The following is an 18,497-nucleotide window of genomic DNA, read 5'->3' as shown; positions in this document are numbered from 1 at the left end:
GGGAGCAGAGTCTTCCACAGGCCAGGACTCAGGACCGGGATGCCAGCCCTGGGAGTCAGGAGTAAGATCATGGCTGGTTTGGTCCCCTGCTAGTCAGCAGGCTGTTGATGCAGGAGAGCAGGCACTGTGAATAAGATGGGGGTCTTCAGAGAGGAGGCTGAGGCTTGGCTCTCAGAACCAGAGTAAGGGTCACAGGGAACCAGTTCTGAGAAGCTAGTGCTGTCCTCTAAGCATTGCCCTATAATCCCTAAATCCTCCCTGCAAGAGGACCAGATTGGTGCTAGAGGTTATCCCTCAGCTGTGGGAAGGAAGGTTTAGAGGCTGGAGGGAGAAATCTCAGATTGGCCAAGTTTGTCTTTGGTGCCAACTCATTGCTCATTCCTCTCCTACCAGCTTGGTATTCTCATAGTGCCTCCAAGTTCTCGGGACCACCCCTTCCACCCTTATCCCAGCTGGCCTTTCCACTGTCAGTGCCCTCAGTTTCAGCCCATTGCCCAGGATTTAAACTGCCACACACCTCCACTCCTTTCTGCTGACCCATAAAGGAGAGCCCTGCCACATACTTTATGGCCATGGTCTGGCCTCGATAACTGAGGATGCAGAATTTACTGTATCTGACTATTGGCACAGAAAAAACAAAGTCTCTTCTGGGAAAGTAGAGGTTGGGTGTTGGCTGATCTGATTACATGTGACTATTGATTGGATTCACCACTTGTGGACTCAGGTAAACTGTCACCATCTGTGGGCAAGATTGAAGTTCCATAATCCATATTAGGTCAGCTTAACCCTGTAGGAAAGAGTAGCTGCTTTGGCCATGTGGGAAATAGGTGCTGCTGCCTCTCTGTCTCCCATCAGTACCCCTGTAGAACCTTCCCCATCAAGCCCAGGGATGGCTGGAACCAGGAGGAGGGCAGCTCTCCCTTTTCATTAATTACATCAATATGATATCTCCCACCACTCCTACTGCCGTGACTAGCTATGGAGGGCCATGCATGTGCCAGGTGCTCTGCTCAGCTCTCTACATCACAACCTCATGAATGCTCACAATGGCATGGTAGCATAGGAATGATCACAGGCATTTACAGAGACTGTGTTGCTTCTCCAAGGTCACATGGCCATCGGTGGTGGAACCAGGATGGAACTCTGGTGTATTTGACTCCAAACCTCTGCTCTTACAGCTGGGTTCAAATATCTGTGGTATGGATTTCTTTGCTTGTTCAAGGCTCTGAAGGGTCATATGCTTGATGTTGGGACCCAGTCCCCCAACCTCCTTAGACACACCCTTGCTCCCTTTTGGTTCTTTTCTCCTAAATCTCTGGATGCTTTTATGTGCCCTCAGGACTTCTCTTCCAGAAAAGGCCTGGTAGCGAGCAAAGTCTGGGATATCATCAAGAAACTGAAACCAGGGGGGAGTGGAAGGTGGCCAGAAATGAAATTCCAGGATTCAGTGCTTCTGACCAAGCAAGAGGGAAGAGGCAGGAAAGTGCATTTGATGGTAGACAGACCTGAACTTCTTAAAAAGTAGCAAGATCTACAACCGATAACCTTTATTGAGTACCTACTATACGTCAGGCCCTGGGCCAAGCACACTGAATATATTATCTCATTTAATCCTCATGACAAACCTATGAGGTTGTTACCACTAAAATTTCCATTATACAGAAGAAAAACCTGAGGCCCAAGGAGGTGAAGTCACATGGTCCTACGGTGGCAGAGTTGGGAATTGGGCTCTGCTCCTCTGGCTCCATAGCCTGAGCTCTGAACCACTGTGCCATTCTGCCTTTTTGTACCCCCATTGATTTTCCAGATCATTTCGGAGCGCACCAAGCCCAGGATGCATGAGTTCCAGTCTGAGGTGTTCATGATCATCGGTGGCTGCACGAAGGATGAACGGTTTGTGGCGGAGGTAACCTGCCTGGATCCCCTGAGGCGCAGCCGCCTGGAGGTGGCCAAGCTCCCCATGACAGAGCACGAGCTGGACAGTGAGAATAAGAAGTGGGTGGAGTTTGCATGCGTGACATTAAAAAACGAGGTCTACATCTCAGGTAAGCAGAAGCCACGTGATGCCAAAGCCAGCCCCCAAGGCACTTCATGTTTTCCTGAGTGAGAGACAGGCAACCATCCCAGAAGAATTACTGTGGATGGCAGTGATCTAGCACTAACTGGGTCAGGATATGGAAACCAGGCACTCAGATGGTCTTATCGTGGAGAGGGAATAATTACTGAGTGAACCCTAATCCTTGAGCAGTATTGTAGTAGGAACTGGGGGAGCAGGCAGATAGGACTTCCTTCATGGAAAAGGAAGAAAGAAAGTGGTACCAGAGTTTATTCGGTGTCTGCTGTAGGCATAGGACACTGAGCTATAGCCACTGGAAATACAGTAATGAATAAAAATGTCTGCTCTTCCCCCCAAATCTGACCTCTCCCCTCAAGTTGATTAGGTCTTACTTTTAGATGCTCCAATAGCATCCAGTACTTTTTCATTTCTTACTTCTAAGTTGTTTGCTTAATTGTTTATAACTGCTCTATGCCTGTTTCCCATTAGCCCTTAAATTCCATGAATCAACACTATATTCCCAATACCTAGCGCTGTGTCTGGCCATAGTAAATGCTTAATAAGTATTTATTAAATGATGTAATCTCTTTACAGCATAGTAGATGAATTTACTCTTTGGTAGCAATTAATTATTGCCTCTCACATCAACTCTCTAAGGTAGGTGATTTTAATCTCCAGATTACAAATGGAGAAAACCGAGGCTCAGAAAGGTATGGAATTTACCTAAAGTCACACACTGGTAAGTGTCAGGCAGGATTCCAATCCATGTTCTCTGAGTCTCATGCTCTCCCATGACTTTAAAAGCCACCTAGCTCTTCTTGCAGCACCAAGGGAAAAGACAAATATCCTCCCTTCCCTTCTCTTGGAGGTTTTCTTTAATCTGAACTTGTTTTGGAAAGAGCTTATTCCCAGAGCTGGTCTCCTCCAAGATAAAGGGCAGGTCAGTTCTTCTTTGAGTCTATTAATACCACAGACTAGGGTTTAGCTTTCTTTTATCTTACAGAAACATTTTTTAATTGTTATAGAAGATTTAAGCAATACAGGGAGTGCAAAGTAAAATATGGCAGTTTCTCTGTGCCATTACAATCCTACATGTTTTAATTTTTTTTTTTTTACAAAAATGGCTTTATACTGTCTTAGAGTAAGTAATGCCAGCTGCTGTAACAAACCCTGAATCTCAGTGAATCACCACAGAAGTATGTGTGGGTTGGGGGAGAGCACCTGCTCCACTCAGTCATTCAGGGACCTAGGCTCCTTCCGTCTCATGATGAGGCTGTTTCCAGACGTGACCTTCAAGCTTGATGCATCTCGGGAAGAGAGAGAAACCCAACAAGTTGAAAAGACACACCTGCTCACAACAGCCTCGGCCTGGACATGAGGCATCAGTTCTGCTCACATTCTATTGGCAAGAACCAGCCGCATGCCCTCCCTGCACCCCCGCCCCCCATGCAGTGGGGCTGGGAAATGTAGTTTAGCCGTGTGCCCAGGAGGAAAAGACAGGTTTGGTAATCATGGTCAGTCTTTGCCACATACACTATACATAGTGTTTTATTCTACAACTTGTCTTTTGTCCGTCTTCAATTTGTTGTTGTCTTTTTAAAAATGATACAGGCTGCTAACACATATATATGGAATCTAAAAAAAAAAAGAAAAAGAAAAAAAAAATGGTCACAAAGAACCTAGGGGCAAGACGGGAATAAAGACAGACCTACTAGAGAATGGACTTGAGGACACGGGGAGGGGGAAGGGTAAGCTGGGATGAAGTGAGAGAGTGGCATGGACATATATACACTACCAAACGTAAAATAGCTAGCTAGTGGGAAGCAGCCGCATAGCACAGGGAGATCAGCCCGGTGCTTTGTGACCACCTAGAGGGGTGGGATAGGGAGGGTGGGAGGGAGGGAGACGCAAGAGGGAAGAGATAGGGGATATATGTATATGTATAACTGATTCACTTTGTTATAGAGCAGAAACTAACACACCATTGTAAAGCAATTATACTCCAATAAAAATGTTAAAAAAATAAAAATGATACAGGCAATACATGAAAGCATGCTTGTTGTACTAAATCAACAGAAATGTGTACTCAACTAACAGTCTGTTCCGAACATCATTACATGTTGGTATAATTGATCTACTATATGTGTTAAGCAATGTAATACATGTAAAGTACAGCACAATCCCAAGCACGTGGTGAGAGCGCAGCAGTGTTAGTCATCATTATCATTACTGCGAGGATTGTTATTACGGCTCATTTCACCAGCTTCAGGGCTGTCTGTTGAATGAATGAACCATAATATTTTTCAGCTTTTATTTTCCCACTGAAAAAAATACAGCAATAGGCATTTTCATACACATATATTTATGAACTTGCGCTGATATATGGAGAGATTCCTGGAAGTGGTCATAAGATGTGTAAATTTAGAATTTTTGTAGATATTGCTAAATTGTCCTCCAGAAAGTTTGTACCAATTTACAGTTCAACCAATGATGAATGTCAGTGCCCATTTTGTACATCCTTATTAACATTTTTTATTATCAATTACATTTTTAATAGACTTGAGTGTGTAAATTTACACTCTTAGATCGTTAATGAGGTTGAATATATTTTCATATATTTATTAGCTAAACGTATCTTTTTTTTAAAAAATGATCTGTTCCTACCCTTTGTTTTTCTATTGGTTGTCTTTTCCTTATTAATTTTTTGGAGTTCTTATTATATATCCTTTGCTATTTGTATTACAAATACTTTCTCCCAGACAGTGGGGTTGTCTTTTAACTTTGACTTATATTTTATATAGTAACTTTCTTTTCTATATGTTCTAGGTTTCTTGTCATGCTTAGAAAGCCCCTCCCCACCCCAAGATCATTAACATCTTCTCCTATATATTCTCCAGTTACTTCTATAGCATTTACATTTAAATTTTAAGTATAATGTGAAATAGGGATCTAAATTTTTCTCTAAACAGATAGCCAATTGTTCTAATGCCATTTATTTAATAATCTCTATATCTTTTAGTCTGTTTCTGTACCTTGTTTTTAATTGATCAGTTTGTATTATACTAGTAGCACATTATTTTTAGTACCACAGCTTTTTAGTATATTTTGATATTTGCTAGGGGGAGCTCTCTCATTCCTTCTTCTTTTTCAAAAGTTTCTTAGAAATGTTCCCAAATCTACTCTTCCAAATGAAGCTTAGAATGGTGACTTCATGTCCTGAAATCCATGAAAAGCCCTGAAGGCACCTAATATATAGGTTAGCTTGGGGAGGGTTGACATCTTTGTAATAACCTGTCTTATCAGCTGTGCACATGATATGCCTGCCCAGTTAATCAGGTCTTCTTTTACATCCTGAAGTTAAAAAATTGTCATTTTTTCCCCTTTTTAATAAAGTTTGCATACATTTCTTTCAAAGTGTATAGTTATTTTATAATTTTGGACACTACCTGAATGGGATCAATATCACAGTGTTTTGAATAGAGACCTCTAAGAGGTATACAACACCCCTCCCCCAGAATGGTTAAACTATATGAACAAAAAGATAACAGGAGAGGATGAAGCTCAGTCTCCCTAGCAGCCAGGGGAAACCAAACTATGACATCATTTTTCTCTCTCAGGCTGTAAAACAAAACAAACCAACCAAAAAAACCTTCCTAATATCCGCTGTGGGTGGGGTATGGGGAAAAGTCAACCAGGACAGCTTTGGAAGGTTCTTTGGTAGCACCTGTAAAAATTCAAGGTGGGCACGCCGTTGACCTAGGAATCCCACTTCTGGGCTCCACCCTTGAGAAACACTCACCCGTGACACAGAGCGTCATTAATGATATTCATTTCCACACTAGTGCACATCTTAGTCTGAAAGGTACATCCTTTGTTTTAGGTAGCTGGTATTACTCAGTGCTGATGGGGAAATGGAAACACAGTCATTAAAATATTTTATTAAAGTCACCAGAAAAGTCAGCTCTCCTTTGTCTTGGTCTCTCTCCCTAACTGAATTACATATTTTCTATTTATTGAGTTGTCTTGAAAAAATTTTTTACCAGCTCACTCTCAAATGATCTGGTGTGAGCATCTCATTCTGTTCCAATAGAAATTGTTTCAAAGTAGAACAAACCTCACTTATGTTTTTATATAGATCAGAGTCATGAACCAAGAGAATTTTGTAAGATTTCGTGGTGATTTTCCCAAGTTTGCATTTGTTTGAATCAATAAGCAAACATAGAACTTAAGCTGGTTTCTCATTTGCCCGCTGGTCAAAGCCCTACTATCCCCACCTGCAATCGTCCAACTTTACCTGTCCTGCCTGACCTCCTGCCCCTGAGCCTCACAAACACTGGAGTCCAGGCTCCTGTTGGTCCCCACTCGCCTAGGCAGACTTGGGTACTACTCCCCTGAAGCCTTCTCTGGACCTAGCTCACGGAGCCTCCTCTTCTCTGAATTCTCACAGCACAGAGGTGACACATGGCACAGCCCAGTGCATGATCCACCCCAGCCTTACACTGTGTCTTCCTGTCTCCCTGTGTCAGGCTCTGTCCCAGCAACCACACTGCATGCACCTTCATGATTTCTTTTGTCTGGGGGGATGGGGCGGGGGTTGGTGCTGGTCTGGGGATTTAACACTTCTGGGCCGGTGGGGAATTATGGGAGAAGCTGCATTTCTGACATATCAGTGGTTTCTTAAATGCTCTATATGTCTCCTAGGTGGCAAAGAAACACAGCACGATGTTTGGAAATATAATTCTTCAATCAATAAGTGGATTCAAATTGAGTATTTGAACATAGGCCGCTGGAGGCATAAGATGGTGGTGCTTGGGGGCAAGGTCTATGTGATCGGAGGTTTCGATGGCTTGCAGAGGATCAACAACGTGGAGACCTATGACCCCTTCCACAACTGCTGGTCAGAGGTATAGATTATTTCTATGAGTAACTCTGTATTATTGCTTCAAAGCTTAAAAAAAAAAAAATTGGTATCTGCCAATGTAGGTATACGGCTTTCTGATCTCCCTGCTCCCACTGAGAACATTTTTGGTGGCTCTGAGCTTCCCTCCTCATAGGAGCCATCAAGTCAGCATTGCCGATCAGGTCACGGAAATGATTTCCTTCCAGGTGGGGGAGCTCTGTGTGGGTACCTGTCCTATCCTGGCCAGAACCCCAGATGTAGATGGGAGGCTTGATCCTGTCTCGGTCTGCATGTCTTGGCCTAGAGTCTCTGTCTCCTCCGATGCCATCTGCCCTTGTCTTCTCCACACTGGGCACACCAGGATCTCTTGACTACACTGTTTGTTGAATCCAGAGTCATTTGGTAGTATTTAGAAGTCAGCCCTTATTTATTTACCTATTAGTGATGAACCATTTGCGTGCCTTCAAACAAGACTTTAGCAATGCAATCTCAGGCATATATCATACTCAAGAAAAGGCAAAGCATTGCTCATCGATGGGCATAAAGTTTCCGTTATGCAAGATGAACCAGCTCTGGAGATCTGCCATACAACACTGTGCCTATAGATAACAATACTGTATTTTACACTTTAAAATATGTTGAGGGTAGATCTCATGTTAAGTATCCTTAGCCCTGCCCAACACACACACAGAGGTAAGGTGACCTCACTTCCTGTACTTCCAGATTATTCCCAATTTCAAATTTTCTTCCTCCTTATCAGATTATATGTCAGAGCATGTTCCAGCTTTGGGGTGTGTGAAACGTGGTCATCACAGGCACAAGCAAAGGTAGACAGGTCATGATGGCATCCAGCCAAGATCTGTTAACCTGAAAAGAACTTTATAGGGAGCCCTTAACATTTATAAGTGCCCAAGAACTTCTCAGTTTAAGTCCCATCACAAAGTTGCTCCATGACCCAAGAGGGCTATGTTAATGGGTAAGAGACTCTTAAAAGTCCCCTTTAGTGCCCTGGGGTTCACAGGATGGAAACACAAGTCTGGCTTAACCCTCAGATCTGTATGTTGCCCCAGAGTGAGAGAATATGCTTACCTGTGGCCACCTGAAACCCTTATACCAGCTTTTCTTCCTAGCTATAAGCACCAACGACAATGCCTGGCACATAGTAGGCACTCAGCAAATATTTTTTGAATGAAGGAGCACATGAATAAATATGAATATGCATGTCTGAGAAAGCATTCTCCTCCAACATTGGCTGGTTTCATTTGTATAAACACTTATTCCTGTACACCACTCCTGCCCTGAGAACTGGACTCTGGGAGAAACAGGCTAGAAACATCTGGAGCCTGGTGGGAGGGTGGGAAATGTACGCTTTGATCCCCTCTGTGTCTCAGGGGAGTCAGGCCCACAGGCCTTGTGACTTCAGGCAAAGGATTCCCGGGCTTGTGTCCCCTAGCTCCTGGCCTGTGTCCTGTGAGCCACTGCAGCAATCTGGGCAGTGTCACTGACAGCTTCTCCCGGTGCCCTGTGTCTCTACAGGCTGCACCCCTCCTTATCCATGTCAGTTCCTTCGCAGCCACCAGCCATAAGAAGAAGCTCTATGTGATTGGGGGAGGGCCCAATGGGAAACTGGCCACGGACAAGACTCAGTGTTACGACCCTTCAACCAATAAGTGGAATTTAAAGTCAACCATGCCAGTAGAGGCTAAATGCATCAATGCAGTGAGTTTCCGGGACCGTATCTATGTGGTTGGTAAGTGAGCAAATGGCTTCTTATTTAAGTGTAGGGTCCCCTACACCTGCAGCCCTGCAGGTAGAGCACATGAGACCCTCCTGGGAATTCTTGAGTTCCTGGGTGATGTGGGTAGGGTTGAAAAGAAGAGAAGATGGGATTGGTCCAGGCCTTGGAATTTACCTTGCAGTTCTGGAGACAGAAACAGCCCCCATTTAGGAGACATACAAGACAGATGGACAATGGGGCCCAGGGGAGGAGCCAGAAATTGCTTTGGGAACAAAGTGTGCTGTAAGCATTAGAAATGCACAGAAATTGAAATATGCACCGTATAAGTGCCCAATAAATGGTAGCTATCTTTATTTCTTATTTTGTGTTCATGGGAATTTTATTCTTCCGACTTGCTTTGGGGGCTCTGAACGGTTGCATTTAGCTGGAAGGAAAACCTGATTAGCCAGACCACAGTTGGCATGTAATTGTTAAGGGTGATGGATCTCAACCCTGACTACTCATTAGAGTCATCTATGGAGCTTTTTCCAAAAATATGGGTAGCTGGGGCTTGTGCAGACCAATAATATCAGAATGAGAAGGAGGACGCTGGCCACAGTGTCAGGTGTTTTTAATGTGCAGGTGATTTTAATGTACAGCCAGGATTGAGAACTACTGATCAAGGAAATACCAAAAATAAATAACTCCAGCAAATAAGAGCTAATCAGAGAAGGCTTCCTGAATGCAAAATACGGGAACAGATTAAGGCAAAACCCCTTTTCTCCCTTGCTTCAGGTTTCCTATGTCTTTATGGTCAGACTCGTGACTCTGCCCCAAAGGACTAATCTCAAGATGGGTAACTTGGGCTGGTGTCCCAGGTCATGCTCAGTCTAGAGATGCCACCACCTCTAGTCACTGCCATGTATATCAATACAATGCAAGACTCCTATGCACCAGGCCTTCTGCCAGGTGCTTTACGTGCATCCTTCTGATTTCTTATCACCACCGTGGTCTTGGTGCTCATGGTTACAGATCCAAAAGTGGCAGAGCTGGGATTATGAGCCGGGCCTATAGGATGCACCAGGTGGTATTTCTTCCCGGAAGCAGTCTTATGGTACATTTTGGCAGCCGTGTGAAGACAGGTGTCCTTCAGAACCTGATTAGCACCTGGCTGCAGAGTTTAAAGGGCTATGAAGTGTTTCCAGCTGAGACTTGCTGCCCCTAGTTATCCATTCTGGCTTTCTGGAGAGCCATGAATTTGCTTTCTATTGGCAAGATGGTAGACTTGACCTAACCAGGAGAAGGAGTTTAGTGGTTAATGGGGAAGAAAACCAGAAAAACAGTGAGATGCCCACGGTGTTTCCTTTCCTCTTCAGGAGGGGCCATGAGAGCGCTGTACGCCTACAGCCCTCTGGAGGACAGCTGGTGCCTGGTGACCCAGCTCAGCCACGAGAGGGCCAGCTGCGGCATCGCGCCCTGCAACAACCGGCTGTACATCACTGGGGGGCGGGACGAGAAGAACGAGGTCATCGCCACGGTGCTGTGCTGGGACCCCGAGGCCCAGAAACTGACGGAGGAGTGCGTCCTGCCCCGGGGGGTGTCGCACCACGGCAGTGTCACCATCAGGAAGTCGTACACCCACATTCGGAGGATCGTGCCTGGAGCTGTGTCGGTCTGACTGCGGGAGCGCGGAGGGCGGAGCCAGGCGGGGAGCCCTCCTCCCTCTCCCCGGCATCGGTCCCTCTAAAGCAGCTAGCGGAGCTTGAGTTACAGGCCTTGCATACATCAGGGGCTCACCGCAGCTCCCCATGACGGCTTCTTGGAAGTCACAGCTTTGGGACTTGAGACCAGCCAGGACTGTCCGTGAGACCTACCTCAGGAGGAAAGAAGAATAATACTTGACATTCAAGACACACCTGTCCCATGCCAGGTTCGCTACCGGGCACTTTTGTTTACCAATTCCTTTAACCGTCAAATGACCTGGTGACTGGATTTTATTACTCCCATTCTACAGGTGAGAAAACCGAGTTTAAGAGAGGCTAAGTGATTTGCCCCAGGTCAGTCAGATTACAAGTTAGCTAAACGAGGAGTCTAAACCCAGGTCTTCCAATTTCAAAGTTAATGTAGGTTCTGTCATGTTGTCTATCTCAGAACATGAAAAAAACAGAACAGCTCATTTTTGTTCTGACAAGTTTGCTAAAGGATTCACTCAGCAAGGCAGGGAAATAAAGGTGCTTCTTTTCTTCTTTCCCTTATATTTAAACCATTTGGGATCTTTGGTGTGGAAACCTTGGGCCCCTTGTCAAGAGCATCTCATAGGTTGTTCCATCTGACAGTTCTGGGGAGATGGGTCTGGGAAGACCTGTTTGCTATGAAAAATGTAAAAGACTTCTGTCCTCCCCTCTGTTTTTTATGATCACAGGAGGTCCATTGTGGACTGGAACTGTCATTGCTGGACAGAACTGTACCTTCAGCACAGCCCAGTGCCCTATAACCTCTTAATGTCCAACAGTTGTATTGCAACGTAGAAAAGGTTTTTGCAGAGACTCAAAATACCGTTTTTGTTTTTCCGGGGAGGGTTGTTTTTGCTTTTGTTTCTTCAGTGTAAACATCCTTACATTGCTGGCCACTGTTGAATGACTGGCTCTTCTTTTTTTTTTTTTTTTAACATCTTTTTTGGGGTATAATTGCTTTACAATGGTGTGTTAGTTTCTGCTTTATAACAGAGTGAATCAGTTATACATATACATATGTTCCCATATCTCTTCCCTCTGACTGGTTCTTCTTGACAGCACACTTTCTACTTTTTAGACAGTGATTTGGGTCCATGTCCCTGTGACCCCACCCTCCTGGAACCTTCGTTTTCAGGATCCTTTTAATCCCTTCTATTTGGTTTTTGGATCAGCTTGGCATAGTTTTGACTCAAAGAACAGCGTCTGTTCTTCACTCTAAGAGATGGAGCTTTCATATGAGCTCACTGGAAATTCATTCTAATCCCCAAATTGGGGACACAGATTAAGAGATCCTGTTTCATATGCTGTACTTAAAAAGCAATAACAGGGGCTTCCCTGGTGGTGCAGTGGTTAAGAATCCACCTGCCAATGCAGGGGACGTGGGTTCGAGCCCTGGTCCAGAGACACCCCACATGCCACGGAGCAGCTAAGCCCGTGCGCCACAACTACTGAAGTCCGTGCGCCTAGAGCCCGTGCTCCGCAACAAGAGAAGCCACGGCAATGAGAAGCCCGCGCACTGCAATGAAGAGTAGCCCCCGCTCACCCCAACTAGAGAAAAAGGCCGCGCGCAGCAACGAAGACCCAACGCAGCCAAAAAAAAAAAAGACGACAGCAACAACAGTGGAACAACATAGTAACTGCATTACTTAATGTCCTTTATTTTCATCATGTGATTTCAAATCTCTTCAGAGAGTTTTATTTCATGTCAGATGTGCCATTGTGTGCTTGTACGTCTTAGCAGTTTGGGAAGCTATTAACAGTTGATGGTGAATTTAACTTTCATAGAAAAGTTATGGTTAGAAGGAGCTACAGTTCAAAGCGTATAAAAAGACTTGGAAAATTACAACTGAGATTTCTATTTATGCTTAGATCATTGAGGATAAATATAAATGCACGTTGGTGTTTGAAAAGCTCTGTGGCTTAGAGTTCAGCTCCTTGCTGTGAAAAGTGAGATGGGAAAATACAAACATGTTTGTGGGAACGTAGAACACATACCTCACTTACAAACACTGATAACCTTTATGAAGCTCTCAACTGAAACCATTTAACCTACTTCAATTCAGCAAACATTCCAGGAAATTTTTGTTTGGCAAAGCCCTGGGGACTCCAAAAAGCAAGACCAATCCCCACCCTAGAGACACTCGATAAACAGGTAAACAGGCCACTTGGTCAATATTATAATTTTTCTTTTCATCAAGTTAGAGAAAATGGGACGTGTATGAAGTTATGAGGTTGCATCCAGATCTTTATTGCCCTTCCAAGTGATCTCCTTGGGAAGCTGTGCTCTTTGGTCAGTGATGTGGCCATTGTTTACATATTTGTTTTTCTTTGAGATCGCCTTCAGAAACCACTTCTGGGCTATAGGAGCTATCAGTCGTATTTCAAAGACAACTTCAGGAAAGAACTTTCAAAGAGGAAGTTCAATGCCAGCATCATGGCAATGCAGCTATCAGTCGTATTTCAAAGACAACTTCAGGAAAGAACTTTCAAAGAGGAAGTTCAATGCCAGCATCACTGGCAATGCAGAGAGCCTCCCCTCAGAAAGAGTGTTCTCTTTGTCCTGGTGGTCCTTTGATAAGAGCAACTGGCAAATTTTGAGCCCAAATTTTCAGCAGGTTAACCCTATGCCGGGAAACAGGATTTAGGATCTCTGTGTTATAAATCTGGTTCTCAATACAAGGGTTCTCAGTAACGGCATGGGTTGGCAGACGGAGACACCTACTAAGAAGATCCAGAGTTCTGCACTTGAAGCTGCCAGTCTGTAACTTTTAGGGACATAATGAATTTCAAGTCATTTTTGGGAAACTTTATATCTTCAGGATTTAAGTCTCTAGGCAGTAGCCAGGGATGGAATCTCTTAAAATCTAACTTCCATTCTGAGATGAACAAACAAACAAACAAAAATCAAGTTTGCAGGAAGTTAACTCTCATAAGCCATACTACCAACAGGGGGACGAGGCAGGTTGGTGCCAGATGAGCCAGAGACAAAGGGCCCTAGGACTCAGGCAGGGTGTGTAGGATGTCCTGGAACAGCAGGCTGGATCTTGAAGCAGGTCCCATGAGTGGATAGAGTACCCCTGCCTGGGAGGAAGAGGATGAGGTAGGAAGAGGAGAAAGTCAGGTTTAAGGACACAGGTCTAGAAAATGATGTCAGGGACCCTGGAGTTTGTGAGCATGACTCCATTTTCAAGAAGTGTGAGGGGAGAATAAGGAACAGGGGTTCCAGGCAAGTGGGTTCCAGGAGGAAGCCCACTTCTTAGAAGTTAGGCAAAGTTAGAGCAGGACCAGCCATCAGACCCATTTGCTGTGGGGCCTCTGAGCTGCTTGGCTGGGTCTCTTATCATTCTGGACCAAGAGAGAGTGAGGCCCAGAGGCTCTGATGAGGTGGAATCTGTTGGGGAGGTTAAGGGGCCCCAGTTGCCAAGGCTGATCTGAAATGGATGGGGAGCTAAACTCACCCAAATATCAACAGATTAAATGTTCTCTTCTTAGCTTTCATTGCATTCTGCATACACTGGCTTCAGGAAACACACAGACACACAGGCACACAGAGCTCTTGAACTGAAAGAAACTGTGCTCTCAGGGAAATGCAAATATTTGCTTATAGCTATGAAAGTATAGCTTTGCTATTTATAAAAGCCCTTGAGGTACTGCTGTTATTTACTTATCCTACTTGATTTTGAAAAAGAAAGTACTCAGTAAAATTTTCAAAGTGGGTAAACACCACTGGAATTTCTTATATAAAGTCCTAACTTGGGGTTGCAAATCCTTTTTTCCCTTAGTATCTGATCTGGGTGTTGTATGAGATCTTTTAATTTGAAGAGTCATCCTTCATGGAAATCCACAAGTATCTCAAACATGGCTACTGCAAAACCAGTTCTGACAGGTCAGATTTTCATATTTATAGATAAAAATATCAACACTTAGTTAACCAAATCCTTTAAGCATTTTGGTTACGTGAGGTTGTATTTTCTTTTTAAGTGATCAAACTAAAGATATTGTTTATAGGTAAAGATACAAATAAAGTTTTTATTTATTCAGTAAAATATGTATGGAGTGGATAAATATATGTTGTGTACAATCATTGGCTGAATTTTTTTTTTTTGGCTTGTTTTGGTTGATAATGAGTAAGTGGTATCCGAATAGAAATTAATTTAGGAGGGGAAATTTGAAACATTTCAGTTGATTCAAGGGGGTTTAGATAAACTCATAGGCTAAAATTAATCAGATTTGGTTTACAGAGCGGCAAAAAAGTAGACAGCTTTTCCCTCCCTAATGCCTCATCACCACTCTGAGCCAGCATTTACCAATCCGTTTGCAAACCGTGATCCTCATCCTGCCTGGCCTGACACCTTCCTGCAGGAGGCCCCCCTGTAGGTTTCTGGTTTCTGGTCTGAATTGTCAGCCCTGCCTCCACCAATGTCACTGTGTTGTCCCTGAAACCCTAACTGACCTGTGCTTCTCAAACCAGAGCACGTGGAACTGGACATATGAGCCAGAGAGCTGTGACTCTCAAGCACTGGTAAACGTGTCATCATTTAGTTTGTTTTGGATTTCAATGCAAAGGTCCTATGCAATTGAAAAGGAAAACCTGAGGCTTTAAAGAAATGTGGGGTCACATGAATAGCTTTAGACCATTCCCCCTGTGCCTCCCTAGAGACAGAAGTTCTTACTTCTCAGTCTTAGGGATTCTGGGCGGACAATCTTGGGAAACACAGCCCCATCTCACTGGTTGGAAGTGCTCTGGAGTTAATCCTGGGCCGTAGATCCGAGAGCCGGGTGCACCAGCTGAGAGTCAAAATGGGGTTTTGACCTTAACTTCACTGCTGAGCCCTCCAATTTCCCTGATGGATCTAAGTGGTAATCTGCTGCCTGGACAGCTTGGCCAGGGCCTGGCATCTGCCTAGCTTTCCTTGGCGCCTCTTCCTGCTCTTGGTGCTCTCTGCTGGTTTGTGGCTTCCCCTGGACCAGCCTCCTTCTCCCTGGAGATTTTGCCTTTATATAGGATCTCAGTCCCCATCGCCTCCTCCGGTGGGCTTATGCCTCATTTTCTCTTCCTGTATGCTGCCACAATGAAGATCCTTGGTGATGGGGGCTAATTTGGGTCAGGTCCCACCCACACCCAAGCTGCCCAGTATCAGCCTGCCTGATGACCAGTCACTCTGGTTTTTACTTGCACATTCGTTTCTAACACCTGGGGATTTTCCTTTTCTTCTTGCATTCTCAGATGTCTCCTTTGTTATTGATTCCTGCATGCCACCCATGACCTCGACACCCACGCATGCCCCATCCCTGATCATCTGCCTGGGTTCCTTACCTGCTACCTCTCCTGTGGTCTCCAAACATAGAAACCCCACTACCCTCTTTGTCTTGACCTCTAGCTACCCCAACAACATAGTGTCCCTAGGGCCTCTTGATTTCTCAAGTTTGGAGAAAGAGCAAAAGAGGATATAGGACTTCTTGGCTACAAATTCGTTAGGAAGGTTTCTCTGTAAGGAAACTTTCCTGCTCCCTTACTAAAACTAACCCAGTTCCTCCAAGTTTGGTGGTAGAGGGAGAAACTCCCAGTGGGGACAGATAGTTGTATCTTATAATCCCTACTCTTTCTGCTATAAAGGAAGAGTCCTGTACGTGACTCTACCTAATTTCCCAAAGGACAGCACAGACCAGGCTGGAACAGTTAAGTGAGACTTTACTGATGACTTAGAGGTGAGATAGGGAAATAAGCACAGAAATAATGCGGTGGATAATGAAGATGACAGGATCCAGCTATTTCTGAGAAGCAGTGTTTGTCCTTAGGAGGGGGGTGTGTGCGCGCATGTATGTGTGTACATACATGCTGTCAAAGGTAAACAAAGCTGGACATTGGTTAAAGTGGTGCAAACATTTTATTCAGTAACCACTGACAGTAGGGAAACAGGCTGAACCCTACTATGATCTGTGCAGAGGTGACTGGGTGATTTAAAGGGAGGGTGAGGGGTGGGGACTGGGAACCAGTGGGGGCTCCAGTAGAGTCAGGGAAGGGAAAAAGCACAAAGTGTTGGTCGTTGTCAATGTGATTAAGGCAGCTGCCTCTGCTGGCTGGCAACCATGGAGTTAGATATTCTATTCCCACAAAACTGCGAGACAGAGGCCCTGTCCTTCCTGATCATTACACTTCAAAAGAATGGCTTCAGGGCCTTGAGAAAGACACTCCTGGGTTGTAGGAGATACATAGATATTTATCTAAAAGGGACAGAGGAAGGATTTACAATTGTAAGCCCTCATTAGTAAATGCTCTGGGACTCCCCTGGTGGTCCAGTTGGTAAGACTCCCCGCTTCCAACGCAGGGGGTCCGGGTTCAATCCCTGGTTCGGGAACTAGATCCGGTGCAGCCAAAATAAATAGATAAATATTAAAAAAAAAAAAGTTAATGCTCTAAGAAAGGGAGGTCAGGGGCCTATTATTAGGTGTTGGCTAGAACGAATGGTAAATTCTTGTGAGAGCCTTGAGCTTTTCCTGACAGAAACTCAAAAGGAGAGCTGGGTCACCCCAGGATATGGCCTTAGGCTGCTGGCAGCCATGCAAGGGTTGGTCAAGTTTCTTAATGCAGGGGTTTGGATGGAGTGTTCATGCAAATAAGGCATGTGTCTCAGTGCTCCAGGTACAGTTGCTTTATGAAGCCGATACATTAAAGAAACAGGTGTACCCACCACTTGCACTGCTGCTGAGGATGTTTTAAAAGAGAACTGACCATTTTCTACCACCTGACATGTACCCTTCTTCTAGAATATTCTGAAGACAACTAAAGAGAAGAATAGGCTAAAACTTCTTTCAACCTATGTAGGCCCAAGCAGTGCTCTCAAACTATTTGGACTATGTCCCACAGTTTCAAAATGAAAACATTTTCAATATTTTCTATCTTAAAATTTTTTTCTTAAAATTGCTGTTCACAGCCCACTAAATTAATTTCATCACCCCCCATGAGTCACAAGTCACAACCTATACTTGAAAAATACAAGGATGGAGGGTGCAGACCTGGGCAAAGACAGGGCAGGGGCCTGGGGAGAGGAGGGGCAAACCTTAGTTCAACACTTACAGTAGAAACCAGAGGGAAAAATCTGACTGCACAAAGAAACCTATGAGTCTGACCTTAGACAAACAGAATTTTTGTGGGTAAAATTCTATTCTTTCAAAATTAAAATATAGTAATAGGAGTGTCTAATGAGTAATTTCCCAGAAATATGGACAGAGCCATAAATAGTTATAGAACAGTGATAAAATTAGTCTAGGTAGAAATTCTGGAATTTTTAATTATCAAAGTGCATCCTAGTAGAATGTTGCATTCCCAGAAAAGATCACTGTAGAAACCCGGGGAAAAACAATACATTAGACTTTATTCTGGCTGAGTCATAAATAGACATTAGTGAAGGAAATAATGGAGTGAGTCTTTGTGAAACAGTGCAACAAATATTGATTGAGTACTTAATATGTGCCAGGCAGGATTCTAGGTACCAGGGCTCCACATCCACGAACAAAACAAAAGTCCCTGCTCTCATGAGCTAACATTCTAGTACAGACAGGCAACAACCAAACAAGTATATAATATAATGTCAAGCAGTAAAGATGCTTGAAAAGGAGTAAAGCAGGTTACTTTAAAGTATGCATGCTACTTTAAAGAGGGTGAGCAGATGCCCTTTCTGATAAAGAGACAGTTAAGTAGAAACTTGAGTGAAGAGAGTATCTGGGGGAAGCATATTCCAGGTAGAGGGAATAGCCAAAGCAAAGGCCCTAAGGCAGGAGGCTCAGTTTATTCAGGAACAGTAAAAAGGTCTTGGTGGCTGGAGTGAATTCTGAGTGACGGTAAGGAGTCTCAAGGCCACTGTAGGAACATTGCCTGTGGACTTCCCTGGTGGCTCAGTGGTTAAGAATCTGCCTGCCAATGCAGGGGTCATGGGTTCGATCCCTGGTCTGGGAAGATCCCACTCTAGAGCCTGTGAGCCACAACTACTGAGCCCATGTGCCACAACTACTGAAGCCCACGTGCCTAGAGCCTGTGCTCCACAACAAGAGAAGCCACTGCAATGAGAGAAGCCTGTTCACCGCAACAAA

General features: G+C 44.3%; 1 protein-coding gene across 1 annotated transcript in view; it reads left to right on the top strand.

Annotated features, from left to right (window-relative positions):
* KLHL6 (kelch like family member 6) overlaps positions 1-10,351 on the top strand; it is a 55,457-nt gene extending 45,106 nt beyond the window's left edge. The window contains exons 4-7 of the mRNA XM_007468927.1: positions 1,808-2,045; positions 6,758-6,960; positions 8,493-8,706; positions 10,050-10,351. Of these exons, the coding sequence (XP_007468989.1) occupies positions 1,808-2,045; positions 6,758-6,960; positions 8,493-8,706; positions 10,050-10,351 (957 nt within the window). The remainder of the gene's footprint in view (positions 1-1,807; positions 2,046-6,757; positions 6,961-8,492; positions 8,707-10,049) is intronic.
* The last annotated feature ends 8,146 nt before the right edge of the window (positions 10,352-18,497 follow it).

The sequence above is a fragment of the Lipotes vexillifer genome, unplaced genomic scaffold (assembly GCF_000442215.2).
Source record: "Lipotes vexillifer unplaced genomic scaffold, Lipotes_vexillifer_v1.1 scaffold263, whole genome shotgun sequence".
Lineage (NCBI taxonomy): Eukaryota > Metazoa > Chordata > Mammalia > Artiodactyla > Lipotidae > Lipotes > Lipotes vexillifer.
Note: the sequence above shows the minus strand (reverse complement) of the source record. Positions and strands in the feature narration are given on the sequence as shown.